This window comes from Stegodyphus dumicola, chromosome 8 (genome assembly GCF_044657685.1).
Source record: "Stegodyphus dumicola isolate Sdum_Otavi_A_Nest chromosome 8, ASM4465768v1".
In the NCBI taxonomy this organism is placed as follows: domain Eukaryota; kingdom Metazoa; phylum Arthropoda; class Arachnida; order Araneae; family Eresidae; genus Stegodyphus; species Stegodyphus dumicola.
In genome coordinates this window covers 63,777,609-63,796,605 of record NC_140775.1, presented here as the reverse complement: position 1 = coordinate 63,796,605, position 18,997 = coordinate 63,777,609, and the positions used below count along the sequence as shown (strand labels likewise).

Genomic DNA, 18,997 nt, shown 5'->3' with positions numbered 1-18,997 from the left:
TTTCTTTTAATTTTTCGGGCCTAATAATGATCGAGGGCTGAGTGAGTGCACCGCTATAATGGCTTCCGACCATGGACATGAACCAAACGGAATTATATACCATCACGGCGGGGAAGACTCCAGAGTAACAAGGTTGAATATCATATACTAATAACAGTTTTTACATATTGTTAACTGCAAGGCACTAAGCGTTATTCTAGTTATCTGCTTTAAGTTCTGAACATTTGAAACATTATAATATTATCCACGGTTGTTTCTGCTTAGGCAGTGTCCTGAGATTTTCTCTATTTTATCAAGGGCTATTCTGTTTTTGAGTGTGTTAGTCGTCCACATTGCTCAGGCACAGTCCGCTGGTTTCCTCAAGTGCCAGGTTCTTGTATGTACACAATGGAAGTAATAATGGTCCGTGTCGCCTTCCTCTCCGCATTCGCAGAAAGGAGTATCCCTAAGCCTGAATCTGTTCAGGTATACTGGGAATAGAATTGGGCTTAAATCCCAAACGAATGGTTTGGCTGGAAGGGCATTTTCGTGATTTTCCCGATGTAATGCGCGCAATAGCAACACCTCCTAGAACTAACTCAAGGCCACGGCGCGCAGTTCGTGACGTCACTGCAGTAGAGATACTTTCGTCCTCGCCAACTTTAAGGGCGCCTTCTTAAATGTCCATTTGACAGGCTTATAATTAAACTGAAATTTTTATATTTAATTCTCATCGTTTATAAATCTGGAAAATACTTTGCTTTCATTAGAATGTGAAGAACCGAGATTTTTATTTTTAGAATGTTTTCGATACGAATAACTAGAATTTTTAATTCCATTAAAAGTTATTACTGATTTTACCAAATTTAATCGCTGAGTAACTCTTGTTAACGAAAGAAACTTCACACTTAATGAATCGGAATTTTATTTGTACGCAATAATTAAACAGAAAGACAATTTAAGACATGAAGGCAGGATATAGATCCTAAAAAATTGAGATAAATTCTAACTGATTTAAATTATGAAGCTATTTTACCTGGAATCATGTAGAAAACATAAAATCATTAGTTGAAAACAAATATAATTAATCAGAGATGTTTATTGGTCAAGAGTCGTATTAATTATACTTACAACAATTTATTTATGCCTTGACTAATAAACATCTTTGATAAGTATAAGTAATATATCTTATTTTTAACATATGTTGCCGAATAATAATAAATACTCACGTTTGAAAAAAATAACGCTAAGCTTGCAACGATTTAAATAAGTTTTCATAATTATTTGAGACATTAGGTGCACAGAGAGAATTAAATATTATTTTGCATTTTAAATGGCAAATATCAAATCTCTGATAGAGGTCTGATATAGATATAAATAGCTAACCTCTGATCTTTACAGGAAAATTTTATAACATGGTTTAGCAGTATTATGTGGAAGGCAAATGTAACAAATCCTAAACTGGGATATTGAACACAACAAATGAAAAACACAATTATCATTGCATTATTACTGCCGAATAAAATGACTAAAATATAATGCCCTTAGGATGCACTAAAATATACATTACAATTCGAAATAATTTATACAATTCGAAATACTTTAGATAATATGTATATGCTTATTTTCAGTCAGTCAACTAAAAAGAGGAAGGATTGTTTCAATAGAGGAAAAGAAGAGAAAGAAGAAAATCATCGAAATTGTCTTTGCAGTCAATTCAGAATTATTTAAAACTGTCTGTATTTTTACACATTAAGTTTTTCGGCTTTAAACTGAGCATACATTATTCAATTTCATTAAAATTTGTAGCATAAAATAACATAGGTTAGGTTAAGTTATTTTAATTACGGCAAAGCCTCGAGGGCTATCTGCCTAAGGGAAGGGATGCCTTCGATGAGGACTTTCTAAGGGAAACTGGCTCGTATACACGTTACACATGGGGGAAAACTCCGAAAACACCCATGCAGCCAGTCCGTTCGCGGGATTCGAACCTCGGACCGAACTACCAGTGTTCAGCGACTTAACCGCTCGGCCGCTGGTGGACCGCTAAAATAATATAAGTTAATGTTTCTTCACGACTAATAGAAACAAAATCATACTTGTCTATTAATTGTATAAAGTGAAACAGGTAACTAGTTTTGAAGAATCATGTCTAATTAGATAGAAAAATCTTTTGTCAAATAAAGAGTTGCCAAAATTTAATTATTTACTTACAAAAAATACGAAACACTTGCATGCAAAGATTGTTATAATCGGATTTAATTATGTAAACTAGAATTAAATACAAGAATTTGTAAAACTTCATATTTAATTATTTACTTTATATTAACTGAATTTTAAGAATATCAGGCATGAACTCACAAAAATTTAAATAGCGTATTTTTTCGCATTGATATCAGAAACAAAATTGGTATTAGTTACAAAAATATTATCAAGATTTTTCAAGGTCTTCGAATGCTAATAAATACGCTGTTCCTGTGACAAATGTATCGAGATATTTAAAGGCAAGCATTTTGCAACATACAAAATGTATTTACAATTTTGAATTTTTATTAATCCTACATTTAATCTAATCCTACTTTTAAGTCACACATTTGTTTAATTTACTTAACTTGGTAAATGATGCTATTTACTACAAAGTGACTAGCATGATGATAAAGAATGCCATTTGCTATAGATTGAACGATTAGCATGATGATAAACAGTACTATCTAACGCAATTTACCTTCGAAAATTTTTTTGGCTTGAAATTGCTTGTATGAATCGCCTTTATCCATTTATTTAAGAATTCTTTCTCTTTCGGAAAAGAGAAAACCTGTACTTTAGGACCATTTGGATAGTTCCCTTTACAGTTAGGTACACGACATGTGTAAACCATATTAAAAATTTGAAAAACAAATAATAAAGTGGAATAGTTATAATATGGAAATATCTGAAAAAAGAAAGAAAATGTCCACTGTTCTTATGGACGACTTCTGACCGAGTGACCGTCAAAACTCCGGAAATCCACCCACCACAGTCCTGGGTAGGGAGAGTTAAATGAAATGCAATCCCTACTGAAACTGACGTCACACCTCCTCCTGGGAAACGCGCCGTGGCCTTGAGTTAGTTCTAGGAGGTGTTGGCAATAGCCAATTTTCCTTAGAAAGCCCTCGACGAAAGTCTTATCTTTAGGTAGGAAGTCTAGTCTGTTTTATCATAACTAAATATTCAAATTATTCCAATTCATATCCTTTAATTCTTTCTTCTGGTTAAATTTAACCTAAAATTTAATTTTAATACAGGTATAAGATATTGAAATGATCTACTGGTTCCCTTCTTCTTTTATTTGCATCAGTGCATCATATGAAATAAAAGAAACATAAAAATATAAATTTAAAAGAAAAAAAGATTAAAAAAAATTCTGAAAGCTTTCAGAATTTATATTTCGCCCCGGCGTTTTTTTAACGTTTTGTGTGCTGCCTTTATTTGTTATATATCATGTTCTTCGTACTTAAAACGTATACAATTCAATTCAACAGCATAAAATATTTCAAAACAGCATATCTTTAGAATTTTCGATAAAGGGTTTCGCGCGCTGCGAATAATTCTTTTTTCCCGTACATTGTTGCCATCGCTCGCTCTGAAATCATCGAGTTTGTTAAACAAAAAGTCCGTTAAAAGTTTTACAAAATTTAAATAGATAATAAAACAAATTCGAAATTCAACTACGTTATTCAAAATTTGATGGCTCTAGGTACCGTTCTTTCTTCAAAATGCGAGATACATTCGTGCATTCATGCAGATTCTTCATTATTTAGTTTCTTTAAATGTAATATGGCGATAATATTTGGTGGCAACAGTTTAAAAAGTAAATCGACGCTAAAATGCCATTTTGAATTAATAGCCATTCTGGGCTGACGCCCTTTGGGCTAATAAATTATATAATTTATTTCTGTATTTAAGCCAGAACAGTAATATACTGAATAATGGTGTTGATATTTATAAGTAACTCAGAATGATTGGAAATATATATTTCTAGTTTTCATGCTTTTTGATCTTTTTCTAGGGGGAGGTACGAGTACTAAGTTTGAAGGTTAAATAATTTCTGAAATATTTTTTGGCAATATAAAGTGATGTCAGCGAAATCATATTGCCAGCTGATTTGTTGATAACAACTATCAAAAAAAATCTCAGACGTGAAAAAGATAATGATTGAGAAACCACTTATTTTTTATGACATTTGTCAATCAAGGAACTGGTTCTTATCAGTATGGTGTGACAACAGGATTTTTTATTTTTGCATAATATTTTATTCTGAAGGTTCTCGAAATCTTAGGGTTGCACAATCATTTGTTTGAAGTGTAATTTAGTCATTTTATTTCAAATAATTTTTACAGGTATGAAGATAATGTGGATTATGCTCTGAAGTTGCGAGAGAACCTATTACAATAGTCAGAGCAGATAAACTATAAATGAGATTCAGTTCTTACATAATAATTTTAGTAATTTGTTAATACATTAAATGATAAATCATAATTTTTTAGCCCAAAGAGGCTATTTGTCCAGAAGGGCTACTAAATTCTTTTTGGCATTTTGCGTCGTGCACTATAAAATGGCGTTTCACTTTTCAAATTGTTGCCACGAAATATGAGAACTCTACATTATATTTAAGAAATTAAATAATGACGAATCTGCAAGAATGCATGTATGTTTCTTGCATTGTGAAAAACAATGGTACCTAGAGACATCAAATTTTGAAAAACGTAGTCCTCCACTCGAATATGGGCATTTGGAGGCCCAAATTTGGAATTTGTTTTATTACCTATTTCATATATTGTAAAACTTTAACGAATTTTTGATTAACAAACTCAACGATTTCAAAGCAAGCAATGGTAACACTGTACGGAAAAAAGAACATTTTTTTTTTTTTTTTTTTTTTATCTCCAGCGCGCGAGACTGTGTATCAGAAATTCTACAGACATGCTCTTTTTAATATTTTGTGATACTGCTGTTGAATTTAATTTTCTGGGTTAAGGAAAATGACATGATATTTAATAAATAAAGGTAACACGCAAAACGTTAGTAATATAAATTCTGAAAGCTTCAGATTTTTTATCGTTTTTTTGCTACGATTTATGTTTAATGTTCTTATATATTCCATAAGCATTGAAAAATGTAATCTGCTTTTTGAACACACGCTCCTCCACTTCCTTGAAGGTTTAAGATTTAGATAGTGGTTGGTTATTTGAACATGGCAACGCGTACAAAGGCTATCTGCCTAAGAAAAGTTTTTTTTTTTTTTTTGTTTGTTTTTGTAGAGGACTTAATAAGGGAATTGGATTTATTTACATCACACATGGAGAAAATCAGGAAAACCGTCCATCTAGCCATCCCTTTTGCCTGGGTTTGAAACCGGGACTAACTGCTAGTATTCAGCGGATTTTAACCGTTCGGCCATTGGTGAGGTAAGATTTAGGTACTTAAGTCACAAATAAGGATATGTGAAAAATATCTGTTTCAACTGACTGTTTCAACAAATTCAATAAACATAAACTAAATTAAAAAAGAAATTAAAATTCGTCATTTAGTACCAAATTTAATGGAATTTTTCTATGAAATTTCTAATGAACTTCAGGCTGACAATTCTGACAAGATAATAATGCTACATTTCTGCCAATTTTATTATATTTTCAAGAATTTATTTTGCGAATGAATTATAAAAATACTTTGAATAAAGGTAGAATATTCAGTGAAATTATTAAAAATAAAACCCAATAACTCTCTAGACGCTGAGGGGGAAAAGCTGAGGATTATCAACAGTTTGTCATGATGTCAATTATTAAATTGTATAAATGATATTCTATTAAAACTAGTTTAGCCTCGAAATATTCCTGCTCTGAACTGTTATTTTGTTTCCATTCTAAATGCATTTTCCCTGCATATAATAAATTACTACAAATTCAGAACTTATGATATTAATTCTATATCTTAATTGCGTATTAATATGCCACATTAAAATATTTTCTTTTGTATTTAATTTATAGCCAATCGCAGGCATACTTTGATTACAATTATTGTATATCTATACAATGTGTTTCCAAATGCTCAATCAATTTCGGTGAAAAGATAATTTTTTCTTCAGTTTTGTTCTAGGTATCAAGGACTGGTTGCAAAATAATGACATTAGAGTGTAAGATCTTATCTTCTTTATTATCATACAAATTATCTAGATCTAGCCAGGAACATCTCGCACAGGCATGAAAAGTAACGTAAAAGATGAGAGGTATAAAAAAAGTTTTTTTTTTTTTTCTTTTTTTCTTTTTTTAAAGCACAGGTCTTTAACAAAAAGGCATGGACTTCGTGCTCACAAAAACACTGATTACTTGCAGTGAGAACCTAAGGAAATATAATATATAAATTCGAAACATAAAAAAGTGCTAGATTTCGTAATTTCATTTAACTTAACAGGCTGACTCAGCAACCTAAGCGATAGACTAACTAAATGGCCAGAAGATGTAGGCGCTACTAAGTTAATAGCTGGGGGATAATATAGCAACGTGCGATATACGGCCGAAATCATGCTCAGTCTAACCTTCTCGTTTCGCCTGTTTAAAACACTCTACTCACGTAACTTAATTGGCATCCTGGTGAGGAAATGCGAGGGGAAATAAGAAGTTCAGAAAAGATACCAAAATTAAAATAATTGGTTATTCAAACTAACAACAAACCTACAAGAAAAATAAATAGTGTTTTAGAATGGCATGTTTAACACGATTACTGTGTGGAGTTAAGCCCTTCGAGCCGAATTTATGCTCAAATTTGAAAAACCTATTACCACAAGAGCGAATATTCGGCTAATTGTTAACAAATTTATGAGGACAGATACAGTGTGCCACCAAGATGACTTCCGTCCTAGGTCGAGCCATGCGAATTTAAATACCACCCCAGTGATATATATATCTATATATATATGTATAAACATAAGAAGAAAAATAATAAAAATAGATGCATAAAAGAGTATAAAAATTGAATGTATAGATTTTGAAGTGTTTCACAACAACGGTAGCACAAACTGAACCATAATTATCGTTATCAATATCATCAGTTTCAATTGTCTACATGTACAATACCAGTTCATACCATTACGCATATTTTTAAGTATGACATTATCACGCTTGTTATAAATATTTACCTAGAATGAAGACATATACAAAAGCTCATTAGAAATCAATATAAAACAGTACGTAAGAACAAATTTGAATGTTCATAGGAACTATGTAATACACGGGAAATAAAGGGGGAAAATTATACAACAGGCATAATAATGAATATGCAAAAAAAATGCACATTAACACACGAATACCCGCATAATAATACATAATGTATACATAATAGCACACAATGCATGCATAATCAAACAAAATATTCGAAATATTCAATCACATAATATTACATAAATCTAAATACGTAATAATACTTAAATAATAATACAAAATACATAAAATAAGATAATGATACATTGAAGATATAAACAGTTCTCAAAGTTCACCGTTTTTACTGATGATGAGAAATCTGGCATATGTGGAAATTACATAATATTACATAAACCGAAATAAATAATAACACAAAATACATAAAATACAATAAAGGCGCATGAAGATATATATATATATATATTTCTTAAATATCATAGTTTTTACTGACTATGAGAAATTCTGGCATATGTAGAAGCATAGTAATTAATAACTTTTTCAATACTAATTTGCATAGCTTTATTAAAGAGTGTATTCTCTGTCCAAGCCGTCCGGTGTTCAGGGCTAGTAATTTGAGTGAAAACAGATACAAATAGACGTGGACAGAACACTAGAGTTTAACCATTGGTCGAATGTATGAGAACAGGCAACGTAGTAGATGCAAAACATTCAAGCAGGCTTTTAACAACATTTCCAGATGCTGTGTAAGATATACTGCAAGAAAGGGATCTTAGCCGGACTGCATTTAGCTACGACCTCAGTTATGGAACTGAATTTGCAGCGTATTAGTACATGGAAAATATCTTTCTTCAAATAAGGGATGTTTTTGGATAAGTTTATTCTCTCAAGTTATAAAATATAACTTTCCTTATAGTGCGTGGCAAGCTTAACTCCGTACTATAATGATCGACAAATGTATTAGGATTATGACTATTTGCTTGTAGATATTGTTTTCTTGCCTGAATGCTTTTCATGTGGTATATTGCTTGTTCTCATAAATTTATCAACAAATAGCTGACAATTTTCATTTTGCAAGCAGATTTTGACACCTTAACAAAAATTAAAAACCATTCTTTTTTTACCAAACATGGCATTAGACTTTAGGTATACCTTGTAATCGACGATACATTGCTATTGACATACATCGCGAAATGGCCTGTCAATCTGGAAAAGACCGAAATGTATCAAAACTGATTCTAATTAGGGGCTTTTTAATTTTAGGTGTGGCTAAGGAAAACTGGTCAAGCTTAGAAATTATTTTTATTTTGTTTTTCTAATGCTTTATTCTCATTCTTGCTCCATTTTGTTATTTGGATCGATAGTTTAGATTGATTCTGGATACTTTCGTTCTCGAAAGCTGCTAGTTCTTTATTTTTTTACTTATATTTCTTCTGTTTTATAGGTTCCGATTTAATTTTCGCTTCAGATTTCGTAAAATAAAGAAATTTTATCAAAAAAACTTTAAAAAGAATGGTTATATTTAAGAGTGATCAAGAAAAATGTGGTACGTACCATTTCAACAGTCTTACTGTTGGCCTTTCGTAGTGCTAAAGAAGAAAAACAGTAAGTTATAAATAAACTAATTCATTATTTGAACAACCAACTAAATTATCAGACAATTTATAAAATTAAACGAATCTGTAAACAATATTTGATTGATTAAATGACTGTGACGAAGCTCACGACAGCTACTTGTCTTAGGAAGAAGGCCTTCATGGAAATCTTGTAATAAATTACAGTGCTCTGCTATTTTAACCATTGGGTCGTTGGTAGGCAATCAGCAGACCAATATATCAATTTAAAATATACAGCTGGAGAAAAAGGATGTCTAGAACATTAGATGTCTTAGCATTAGAGCTACTAGGGGCAGGTACGGCGAAAAAGATGTAGAAAGATGAAAATCCAAGTAAATTACTACAGCTTTATTTCACTTTGAAAATATTTTAAACATACTTTATTTTTTTGACATAAAATGATTATTTTTTACACATACATTCTTAATATTACAACAAATAGATGTAAATTTTCTCTTATTTGGCTTGCCCAACAGCAGCCTAGAAGTAAAGACGTTCGTTGCAACAACCGAGGCCACATGGCGTCTTTGTGGGGGGGGAGGCTGAATATGCAGGATGATTCAAAATTATCTGACAAAGATGTAAAGGCAGCGAAATAATCAAATTTTGTCATGGAATGCATGTGCAGAAATGATTCATTGAGGGGTTACACGGAACTGTTGAGCGGCAGGTAAAAATGTTCTGCTGGCATGTGTCATCATTCTGTATGTACTTCCTAGCCGTATGCATCACTGCACGAGAGCAGAGCACTCCGACATGCGTTTTATCTATGCGGCTATGGCTAAAATGAACTCCATAGATATATAACAAGTTTAGGCAGCTTCCAACTGTGCCCCTCTAATTTTGATAGAAATAAATGAAAGACAAGTAATTACATTCTTGCGACACTCTGATATGACGATCCGACTATTGCAAAAAATAATAACTATGCAAACAAACAAACAAAAAAAAAAAAAAAATACTTTACACTATGTTGCGTTGATGGTGTGCATCGAGGAAAACAAAGCATACTTGCTGATCCATTTTGCATGTAATAAATTAATTAAATGATTTAAGGGTAAGTTCGAATCTTTTAATCTTTATTAGATTTCCCTATGTTAATTCTTAGATTAACCTTGCGAAAAGAAGTAAATTATGATTTTTGAACAAATCTTTGAGTAAACTGAGAGTTAGTTTTAAAGTATTTTTGTATCCTGAACTGTAAAGCTTCCCGAACTGCTTTAATTAATTACTACATTTACATTCATGTGTTAAGAATAAAATATGGGTAATTTTGGTTTTAAAATTACTGCGCTATTCTTCAGTCAGATGAAAGGTGGTTTTTAAGTTTAATTTTTAATGTTTTACTGTGTTGGTCATTACATATTCTTTTGTTTTTAGTTCACCCCTGCTGAAATCATTTGATAACAATAACAATAATAATAATAATATTAATAAAAGGAAACCAGAGGAAATAGCTGAATTTTGATTTGATAAAAATTCAGTTCTGAGTATCAGATTTATGTAATGTAAAAACACATTTACTTAAATACCGAAAAAAGTGCAGCAAGAACTGCTATTTTATGTTTGTTAATAACCGCATTAATTAAAAGAGATAAATACCTGTTAATTTACTTTAAATGATTCCTTCTATTCAAATATACTTTTAAAATGACATATAAATCTATTTTTAGCTCTTAGATTATCTGCTTGCGGCTTTGGAATACTTCCGAAGTCTGTATTCGGCTCAAAAGTGAAGTTTAGTCATCTTTGATATACAGCATGAAAAATATATAGAGCATGAAAAGTGGTATGTATATGAATAAAAGGAATGTACTTAATGGACAATAAAGTTCTCAATATTTCCAAACAAAATCTGCATTTCAAATTATAAGACAAACACATTAAAGTAAAATTTTTAATTAACGGAAAAAGAGCCTTATTTTGCTATAGCTTTTGAATAAAACATTATTGATTTAAAACTCGATCAGTTTAATATACAGCTCCTTCTTCTTCAGGGAAAAATTCTTTTGTGTTTGAATATTTTTTTTTCTTTCGTCCCTGAAGAAAAGAAACCTCTACTTGATTACCTTCAAAATCGACTGAGATTTATTCAAAATTTACCGAAAATTAAGTTGCTTTTTTGCCTAATTTTAAAACTGAAATTTGCTTATACATATATAAATTATGTTATTCTTAAAATCAATTTTTAATATTTGACACCGATCCGTATGAAAAATGGAAAATCTACTTTTAACATTCATGTTAATGTTTTTTATGTTTAAAGTCATTAATCTGAGAAAAGTAAAGAATTTTGGAACATATCTTTTGTCGAATAGCATTTTTGCATTGATAAGAATGTATTTTTTTGAAATATTTCAATTTTCAAAGTAAAAGCTCTTTAAACATGCGCTGCAAAGATGAGGTATACAGAAATCTGCTCTCAAGTTTAAAATATAAAATTTGTTTCCTAATTTATGCTTAAGAATTGAGAAAAAAAAAAAAAAAAAAAAAGTAAAACTTTCTGAAAATATGCTGTAAAATATCTTAAGCACATCCTAGTGTAGAATTTCTTAAGTAATAACTGCATTATATTCTCGATCAAGACAATTTTCCGAAGAATAACGTGGTAATAGAAATGCGCATACGTAGAAGAAATCAAGAATCATGAAAATGCTTAAGCTAACTTATGTAGCTACGGAACCCTTCGAATGACTTTCTTAAAATTGACATTAATTGTTACGCATAAAAAACTTATTATTTATTTTAAACGCAAGAAATACTGAAATATCTCTTAATAAATTCTCGCAATTAACATTAATTGAAATAAGTTCTCGCAATTAACATTATAAATTATAGATCAAACCAATCATTCAAAAGAAGAAATATGATAAAAATTTATAACACTTACAACAAATTATCCATATTAGCAATATAAAAAAGAACGAAACAATTATTTCTTTAATTCTGATATTGAGAGGACGGTGTCGCTTTAAAAAATTGGTTCGAAACATTTTCGAAGCTTACTACAAGACTAAAAGTGTTTTGATGGGAACAACAGTGCAAATTATTTGTTCACCTGCGTTATTAAAGCCTCCTGGCCGAGGGAAATTTATTAGAGGATGTTTACCTGACTTTTGATACTTTCCGTTTAACACAAATAACAAAATAAATATCTAGTTTCCTGAAAGTACGTGTCTAAATTGTACTTTCAGACGTTTAATACATTATGCCTCAATTAGATTGTTTACGACCCAGAAATTTTAAAAGAAAAAAAAAATAAACAAAATTTTGATGACTTTTTAAAATTAGACCGTAGACGTAATTAAAAGTATTTTATGAAACCATTGTACACCTTCATAATCAAAATCGTTTACGGAAAGAATATAAGTAATTTAAAGCACAAAATCATCAAGGCTAGTTTGCTTCTTCTCTTGACTACAATGCATTCTCAATGAACACATCACCTGTAGAAAGTTTCAACATCGATGGACGGATAGGGGAAAAGAACTTATGATCTGAGCAAATTTCTATATAAATTGATCTGCAATAGGGATGTGATTGTTGGTAAATGGGGAGAATTTCCAAATCGTTTTCTAGACCATGAATTCTATAACTTTTCCCGTTAATAAAACTTTTATCTGAAGAACCGTGATCTCGCTATACAGTGCTTTAGATTATTATTATGCTCATATCCTGCTCTACTGAACTAGACTTATAACAATTCTCCGATTACAGCGATTTTTGGTCCCGTTCAATATTTTTATAATCTTAATGTTATTTTATACAGGGTTTATACAAGAGAAATTCCAAATGTGTGAAAACTGATATAGTAAATTGTTATGAATATCTGAAACGAAATCTCCCCCCCCCACAATTTGTTCGGAATTTCTGCAAAAATTTAAGAAAAAATTAAAATAATTACTAATCTAAAGAATCGTTTGTATTTAGGATGTTAGTATGCATATTCTGTATATGTTAATATAACGAAAAACCCTTTTACGGTAATATTCTTTTTTAATCTTCACCTCTACAACATCTCTGAACTCTAAACAAGGTTATGCAAGGCAGATATAACACTTAGATCTTGGAGAAACACGACGCATCGCTGAGCCAAAGAACTCTTTGACAGTTTAATAAAGAACTTGAATGGATTGATTCTCTGGTTTCATTCGAATACTTTGATTGAGCTACCAAACAGAGTTCTGTTCAAAACTGATGCTATGATGAAATTTTGAAATTTTTGCTGCTGATGGAAAGAGAAAATAGGAACTAGACTTGAGACTATGAAAGTGATTCACCTTTTTGAGGGCGGAAATTTTTTTATCCTTATGGATTTTGCTTTATTTCAGTTTTGCACGGAGAGCTGCATTCTTTAGGTCCTTTGCAAGCTTTATAAAATTCTTTACGAAGAGTATTTCATCTCTGCTTTGTATGAATTCATATCTCGGGGAGAAATGAACGCTTTCTAATTGGACGTTGTATAGGACAGTTTAGTCATAAAATTATCTTCTTTTCCACATTTTCGAGGATGGTGAAATTTTATGTATTGCTTTCTCTCTCTATCTTCCATATCAGTGAAAATTTCCTGTGTCAAAAATTCATTCCTAATAGATTGTGTGAAAATAAAATAAAAATTGTTAAAAAATATGCATCGGATAAAGCCAGATCAATATCTGTCAGGAATATATCTAAAGCTACAGTACCATGTGAAAGTACCGAGATTTAATAATTTCTGCTCATGGGAAAAAAATTAACTATGAGTAAAATGTTCAGGAAAGATGAGCATAAAGATATCGAAGAGCCATTTTTCAAATGCTTCACCATTCATAGAAGCCTCCGTCTGTCAATACCTGGACAAATGCTTCAGGTAAAAGCCAATAAATTTGCATTATACTTCAGAGCAGGGGTTCCCAACCCTATGCCCGCGAGCACCACGGCACCCGCCGATCGTTCAACTTGTGCCCGCTGTGCGATCACAATAAAAATGTTTGGTTTTCAATAAAATTCTATGTGAAAGTTTTCTCAGTTTTATGAAACAGAAATTGCCTCCAACACAGATACCAGCACAAAGCGAAAAGCAACTGATCTCTCTATCCAACTATAATTCACCTTAAAAAAGTGAATAGTGTCCGCTGTTCAACAAATATTTTAGAATGTGCGCTTAAGGACAAAAAATTTGGGGGCCCCTGCTTTAGAGAGACTGTCTTTTTGTACTCAAACGGCTAGTTGGATAGGTTTAAGAAGTGAAACAGTATTTCAACAGGAAAGTTCTCGAAGAATCAGGTAATGTTCAAAATTAAATGCCAAGAAATAATAATAATAATAATAATAATAATAATAATAATAATAATAATAATAATAATAATAAATCCAAAATTCTTCAGATTTTAAAGGTCGCCCAAAAGGGTTTGTTAAGAATTTTTTACTCTCTGGCTGAGCTCACACTCTACTAATCTCCTGTTGCACTCACTCTTGCTAACCTATTCTTTTCTTTTGCCTTTTTAACTTTATTATTAAAGTCATTTTCTTAACACTTACGCCATATACAATTAGATAGAAAATTCGCAAAAAATTTTAAAAACAACGTATATTTAAAATTTTCGATGCAGTGTCAAGTGTTGGCGTATATCTTTCTATTTTTACCAGTCTTTTCTCATATCATCAGTTCATCATTTCAATGTTCAGTTTTCTTAGTAAGATAACTCATAGATTTTTTTATTTTTATTATAAATATTTTGTGTATTGACTTCATTTATTAAATATTAAATTCTTCGTACTTACCCCATATAAAATTCAGTTAAACAGCAAAATCACTAAATATTTAAAAACTGCATAGCTTTAGAATTTCCGACAGACAGTTCGCCTGCTGGAGATAAAATTATTTTATTCCGTATAGTGTTGCCACTGCTGACTTTCAAATTCTTAAGTTGTTCAGTTTGCTTATCAAAAATTCATTAAAGGTTTAAAAAATTTGAAACAAATAATAAAAAATATATAACTATAATAATGTAATATATATTCTTTGAAAATATTGAATATTTTTAATTAAGCAGATTATGAATAAAACTCACTTTCTTATTTAAATCAATCCGATTCAAAAATAAGAAACGAATTTTCTTAAGGACTGCATGTATTGTTTTCAAATAATTTAGTTCGTTAATCCATAAAGGACAAATTCGATTTGAAAGATCAAGAGTCATTACAGAACAACCAAGAGTTAAAAAACAGAAAACAAGAGTCACATTACAGAAAAGCAACCCTTTTAATCATTTTGGAAAAGAAGGACATTAAAGTAGTACTAAAGATGACTGCATGATCCGAATGCAGTGCTATGACTGGTTTCAACATTGTAAAGAAGATAGTAATTCGGTTACTGAAGCACCAATTATTGAACGAACTTCCATGTCAACCGATTACCAACATATTCAATGTGTACAATGAATTTTTACCACTAGATTATACAGTAAACAAGGAAGTGTATTATATGATTCTAACACGACTGAGAAATACGTGAATAAGAAGAGACCTAAGCTTTAAGGTAATCAGTCATTTATGTTGCATCATGATAAAGATCCAGATCAAGCATCGCTTTCTGTTACCAGTTATCTGGCAAATCGTTGTCTTTTCGTTGTGTCTCACCCACCCTATTCCCTGGATTTGGTTCCTGCAGAGCTTTTTACGTTTCCTAAAATTTAAAAATGTTTTGAAACGACTTTGTTTCCACTCCATAGAGGAAATTCACGAAAAAAAACAGCGAGAGTACTAAACACCATCGAAAAAAGTGATACAACAAGGGTTCCAAAACTAGAAGAAACAATGGCAACGGTATATTGACACTTTGAAGAGAATAGTATTGAAAATATGTATAATTTGCAATAAAGCAAGAACAGCAAAAATTCGGTCTTTTTAACAGTCCTTTTAATTAAGTGTCGATAGCTGTGTGGAAATATAAAATAAAATTCTGAATACAGTCTCTCTAAATGGCGTAAAATATGCATTTAAATTTAAACATTTCACGTGACACAATCTTTCTAAAAATTTATTTGCGCTCTTCATTGTTCGAGGCTTTTAGAAACATATTTACGCCTTTTAGTAATAATCTGTATATTTGAAATTATAGTATAATTTTACTTTTAGACTAAAGTTTTATGAAATATTTAAGCAGTTAGCATTCAACTCAATTATTAGAAATTATTCTTTCTTTTCAGCGACAGTAGAGTAGCAGATTTAGGGATGGATAACGGTTGCAAAGTGGGTGAGAAGAACATATACAGTTTCTAAATATTACTGAGTTAGTGATGATTTTTAAAAAACTGAAATGCTCTTAATGTGTTTCATCAAGAACGACTAATAAGTTCTACAGATGTATATAGTAGGGGTACACAGGGTATAAATGAGTGGCATGTGTATGAAAAGCACAATCAGTTGAACAATATAAAATTAAACCATTAACAATACATTAAGTGTGACAATAAATAAAGTGTGACAATGAATAATACAAATGAATATAACAAACTGCTGAATAGAATAATAAATTTTCAAATTAAAAATAATACGTTAGTTAGGCAAGATACAGATAACGTAAGCATACAACATTTCGGGGCTGTGCCGGCAATATTTTTAGCAGCTAAATGATACTCCAGCCTGCTTGATATATCATGTGCAATATCGATGCAACCTCGTTTGCGTTTAAAAGCGTAGCGGCTTCGTACGTCATTCAACACATAAAAACAGAAGCACATATCCTCTGTTGGTTGTCGGAGGTAATGTTTGGAAGTCTGGTTGTAGTGTGTGGAACACATAGTGATCCGGGGCCCTTTGCTCCCCCACAGAGCCACTGATCGTTTTCAAGTCGTCTAAAGCGATGAAGATAACTCATGAAAGGCTTAAGTCCTGCTAGAATGCTAATAAGGTGAACAAGCCACTTCTTAGAAGCAGACACAATTTGGAGGAAAATATGTAGACTCTTTTACCAGTAATTTCTATTTGCCACAGTTGTTGCCAACGTTTCAATAATTCTATTTCGAGCTCCACTTTTAAGAACAAGGTGCGCATCAATTATGTTATTAGAAATCAGATAACCTTTAGCAATGTTCTGAAAAAATCACTTTCCTGCATATGCCGTTTTATTTTTAAATTGTTGGATTAAAGTTTATATTATGCCGAGAACAGATATTTCGTAGAAGAAGCTGCGAAAATTCAAGTGACTATCTCTGAACCTCAGATATCTGCTCTAAAAAATCCAGCCTCTTAGGCTGTGAATTCGCATTTCTTTAGAAATTTAGAGAAATTTAAAACGGAAGCAAAATTTAATTCTGTGGTGAAGTTCGTTCAACTTAGAAATCATTCGAATAACTCCACACTGAGGAATGAGGATCGTTAATGGGCACTTTCAGTGCTACGACACAGGACTGTTACAGCTTCATAGCTTTAATGAGAGTTGTATGATACCAATGGAACCGAATTTCATTGTCTACAGTTGCCCGAAGACTTAGATATGGCTATACACCAGAAGACCTGTTGTTTGCGCTCTGCTTACCTAAGCACACAAGACAGCGCGTTTAGCATGGTGAAGATAACATGCGCCTTGGACCAGACTTAAGTGAAGCACCGTGGTTTTTACAAATGGGATTCAACTTGACACTGATACTCGGCGTACTTGGATGTGAAGAGAGTCTGAAACACGATACCATCCCTACCTCATCATGGAAAAGGATCATTACGATAGCGGAGGTGTAATGGTTTAGGCAGGCATTATGTTAGACGGCTGCAAACTCTGCGTATGTTTGAAAAAGGCTTTCTGATTGCTATGAGGTATGTAAAGGAGATCTTAGAGCTCTATGTGACTTTTAAGGTGCGCATTTGGTTATGTGTTCCTATTATTAAACAACAATGCTCGTTCACATAGGGCTCAGCTGGTCGACGATTACCGAAAATGTGAGAATATACGCGGAAAGGATTGGCCATCCAGATCTTATGACCTTAATCCTACATGGCAAGTCTGGGACGCTCTTGGGAGGGCAATTTCATCTCTCTATCCATCTCGGAGAACCATCCTGGTAATGCTTTGCTGCAGAAGTGAGATCGGCTGCCATAGAGACTCTAAAACAGCCTCCTATGCAGTGTAGCGTCACGCTGTGCAACCTGTCTGGTTGTGAGTGGGGACCATACCCCCATATCACTCATTTTCAGTTTGACGGGGATTTTGGAGGTTCCAGCACTATGAACTTTATTGATAATCATGCGTATATACTTTATTGATAATGACTTTTGAATGGTACATCTCTTTCTCTGTTATAAATGTGCATCCTCACCGAATTTCATTTAATGCAAGAAAAACCAAGAAATTCAGAAATTCAATATGATGCGCACATCCAATTAATTTCGCACAGGAATATATTTTATTTATGCTTTAGTACAACAATAAAGTTCTTACAGTTAAAACCTTATGGTTTAAAGTTAAGACTAAGACAGTCTCTACCGTACGTTCATGTAACATAGAGTTAATGGAACTGAAAGAAAACCGCAATCAGAATGATAACTATAAGATTAAAAAAATGAAGTCTGATCTCATTATGCAGATTTTATTTCAATACCTGAAATAACATTAAGCTAAGCAGTTATAATACAGTTTCTATTTTAAGAATTATTTTCCGAGAAATTAAAGCTATATAACATAAAACATTAAATTTAAAATGAGCTGTTCAGTATGGCACATTTAGTTGGTTGTCATAGATAAAAAAATTGCCATCACATTATTTCTTTGCAGATTAACATTATGTGATTTATACATATACAAAAAGGCTAAAATTTAAAAATAAAATTTTTTAAACCTGTCTTGCGCTATAGCTGCAAGATTGAATAAAAATAAATTTAAAGCATACAAAGTTAATGTTTACGTTGCTCGTATTAGAATGGCGCCGACATGGATAACGCTGATACACAGGCAAAGGTGAAAGTTTATTAATTGCTTTCTTGAAAACACCAGTTTTAGTTTTGACGGTGGCTACGCGAACTAAGCCGTCCTTGCCCGGATGGACATCGATGATCCGTCCTATAGGCCAAGCTAGAGGTGGAGATCCATCTTCGATGACAAGAACCAACGTGTCGATTTTTAGATTGGGTCTCATGTACTGCCACTTGGATCTCTGATGAAGAGAAGTCACATATTCTTTTTTCCATCGCTTCCAGAATCCCAGACGTAGATTCTGTACAAGTTCCCACCTA

General features: G+C 32.0%; 1 protein-coding gene across 4 annotated transcripts in view; it reads right to left on the bottom strand.

Moving 5' to 3' along the window:
- Positions 1-11,779, bottom strand: part of Nurf-38 (Inorganic pyrophosphatase Nurf-38) — a 114,422-nt gene extending 102,643 nt beyond the window's left edge. For 2 of the 4 annotated variants that reach the window (XR_015042594.1, XR_015042595.1), the window contains exons 1-2: positions 11,679-11,779; positions 8,727-8,761 (exon numbers count right to left, since the gene is read on the bottom strand). Coding sequence is in view for 1 of the 4 variants with exons in the window: in XM_085821917.1 (XP_085678043.1) it covers positions 8,727-8,729 (3 nt within the window). In the remaining 3 variants the exon portion in view is untranslated. The remainder of the gene's footprint in view (positions 1-8,726; positions 8,762-11,678) is intronic. The other 2 variants (XR_015042592.1, XM_085821917.1) reach the window with 2 other exon arrangements.
- Positions 11,780-18,997: the final 7,218 nt, after the last annotated feature.